Source organism: Lycium ferocissimum, chromosome 3 (genome assembly GCF_029784015.1).
Source record: "Lycium ferocissimum isolate CSIRO_LF1 chromosome 3, AGI_CSIRO_Lferr_CH_V1, whole genome shotgun sequence".
NCBI classification, from domain to species: Eukaryota; Viridiplantae; Streptophyta; class Magnoliopsida; order Solanales; family Solanaceae; genus Lycium; species Lycium ferocissimum.
Window position 1 is genome coordinate 57,570,297 of NC_081344.1, and position 3,153 is coordinate 57,573,449.

The 3,153-nt window shown below is 31.8% G+C and overlaps 1 protein-coding gene across 1 annotated transcript in view; it reads left to right on the forward strand.

Moving 5' to 3' along the window:
• The first annotated feature begins 497 nt into the window (after nt 1–497).
• LOC132050307 (maturase K-like) overlaps nt 498–3,153 on the forward strand; it is a 3,421-nt gene continuing 765 nt past the window's right edge. Inside the window, 1 exon segment of the mRNA XM_059441505.1 lies at nt 498–3,153. This exon segment is cut by the window's right edge and continues 536 nt beyond it. Coding sequence (XP_059297488.1) covers nt 3,006–3,153 — 148 coding nt within the window. The 5' untranslated portion in view covers nt 498–3,005.

Below are 3,153 nucleotides of genomic sequence, written 5' to 3' on the forward strand. Positions count from 1 at the left end.
GTGTATTTATCTATTTTAAATCATTGAAATCGTTGATGATTCAATTAAAAAAAAGATAAGTCTTTTTTCCTAAGATGATCAAAATTTCTTCAAATAATGATGTCGAAAGATAAATCGTTTTAATCATTCCTTAGAAGCTGAATCTTTGCTATTTGAAGAAGTATGAAATAGGTCAATCTCTCCTATTGAGTCACGTGAAGATGCAGAATCAAAAAGAACTCATTTATTCGTCTTATTTATTATTATTTATATATATATATATTAATTAATATGTTAGACAAATTAATATTATTGATGGGGTCTTACTAAGACTTCTTCAGAAAAATCTTTATCCACCTATATCTATAGTATATAGATATAGAAAATACTATAGATTATGTACTATAGATTATGGTGTTTATACATCAGCCCAACCAATGACTATTCATGATTCCATAATTGAATCAATTACACAAACTAAAGGAATGTTATGGTAAAACTTCGTTTGAAACGATGTGGTAGAAAGCAACGTGCGACTTGAAGGACACGATCCGTTGTGGATTTGTACATCCACCATTTTATGTAGGAATGAAGGTGCTCTTGGCTCGACATCATTGGTAATGTAAAGAGTCCATGATGGAGCTCGAGTAGAAAGTATTAATTTATTTCTCGGGGCAAAGGTCTAGGGTTAATGCCAATCAATAAAAAATTGGAACAACTTCGTAAATATATCTTCGGTATGGAAATCTAAAGAATCCAATTCGAGCAAGTTTTCAATTCCAAAATTTCTTGGAATTGATCAAACTTTTTCGATCCAAAGTGTTTCACGCGGGAATCCATCGTCTGTAGGATTCTTTCATAGAAATCGCAAAAAGGGTATGTTGCTGCCATTTTGAAAGGATTAAAAAGCACCGAAGTAATGTCTAAACCCAATGATTAAAAATAAAAGAAAGATAAAGGATCCCAGAACAAGGAAACACCTTTTTAATTGTCTTAATAACTGGATCAGACTGAAGAATCCAAATCGATTTTAAACGAGACAAACAAAAAAGGGGGAAAGACCGCTCAATAAATGAAATTGCCGAAAGATTTTTCTTTGAACTGTTTGAAAGTTATCCAACTTGAGTTATGAGAGTACGAATGGTTTCTTTTTCATTTTCAGGAAGAAAGAAGAAAAAAAAGACTAACATCTTTAATTGATTTGATCATTTTATGGACCCAGTTGTCATTTCTTAGATAGAATTCCATACAGAGACAAAACCTCGAATCAATCATTTTTCTCGAGCCGTACGAGGAGAAAGCTTCCTATACGTTTCTAGGGGGGGTGTTGTTCATCTACATCTATCCCAATGAGCCGTCTATCGAATCGTTGCAATTGATGTTCGATCCCGAAGAGAAGGAAAAGATCTTCGTAAAGTGGGTTTTTATGATCCGATAAAGAATCAAACTTATTTAAATGTTCCTGCTATTTTATATTTCCTTGAAAAAGGGGCTCAACCTACAGGAACTGTTCAGGATATTTTAAAGAAGGCGGAAGTTTTTAAGGAACTTCATCCTAATCAACCGAAATTCAATTAAGGAAATAAATTAAGGAAATACAAAAAAGGGGGTAGTGATTTGTATATAACTTTGTATGACTTTTCTCTTCTATTTTTTTGTATTTCCTCCCTTTCCTTTTCTATTTGTATTTATTTCTCATTGCTTCCATTGAATTCCGTGTTCTATAACGACAAAACCTCTTATTTTATTGATCTTCTAAATCTAAAATTCGGGCATTTCCTTCAATTGGGTGGTTTTTGGAACTCTACTAAAACGAAGAAAGAAATCAAGTTTGCTTATCTCACTTAACTTGATTGAATCCATTATGGATTCAATAAATCTAAGTAAATTGTAGTTTTGTTTTCCACTTAGTCTTTATTTATTCTCCCATCTATACTTTTTTGTATCTATTTTATTTGGATTAGATTTGTAGTGCCAATCCAACACAAGTCCTTTTTTTAATATTTTTTATTGTTTTCAATTGAAATTTCTTTTGCTTTTTTTTTTCTTTTCAATATTCAATATTTATATTGACAACAGTGTATCGAACAAATATAATTCATTGTGATAAATGAAGTGGATCTATTTAGTTTTATTTTATGTTTTAAATTAATTAGAAAGTGTGAATGTATTTTTTTAGATTTCTTCTTTCAATGGTTTTTGGTTGTCTTGTCTAATCTCTTTATTTCTTTTTCTTCGGATTGGATCTACACAATTTTTTCGATATTTTCTTCGGGTTGCTAACTCAACGGTAGAGTATTCGGCTTTTAAGTGCGGCTAGTGTCTTTTACACATATGGATGAAGTGAGGGATTCGTCCATACTCTCGGTAAAGTTTGGAAGACCACGACTGATCCTGAAAGGGAATGAATGGTAAAAATAGCATGTCGTATCAACGGAAAGTTCTGAAAAAATTTCATTGTTCCTAGATGGGTATAAAACCGTGTTAGAATTCTTGGAACGGAACAAAATAAAGTTGGGTCGAATGAATAAATGGATAGGGCTGCGGCTTCAATTAAATTATAGGGAAAGAAAAAGCAACGAGCTTTTGTTCTTAATTTGAATGATTCCCGATCTAATTAGACGTTAAAAATTTATTAGTGCCTGATGCGGGAAGGGTTTCTTGTCCCATGAGTGGATTCTCGATTTTTTTAATGAATCCTAACTATTACCATTTTCTATTATGGAGATGTGTGTGTAGAAGAAACAGTATATTGATAAAGAAAGTTTTTTCCGAAGTCAAAAGAGCGATTAGGTTGAAAAAATAAAGGATTTCTAACCATCTTATTATCCTATAACACTATAACATAGACCAATTAAATGAAACGAAAAAAAAAAAAAGAGATGATAGAGAATCCGTTGAGAAGTTTACCTGTATCCAAGGTATCTATTCTATTCTTACTATAATACTTTGTTTTAACTGTATCGCACTATGTATCATTTGATAACCCTCAAAATCTTCCATCTTTGGTTCAAATCGAATTTCAAATGGAAGAAATCCAAAGATATTTACAGCCAGATAGCTCGCAACAACACAACTTCCTATATCCACTTATCTTTCAGGAGTATATTTATGCACTTGCTCATGATCATGGTTTAAATAGAAATAGGTCGATTTTGTTGGAAAATCCAGGTT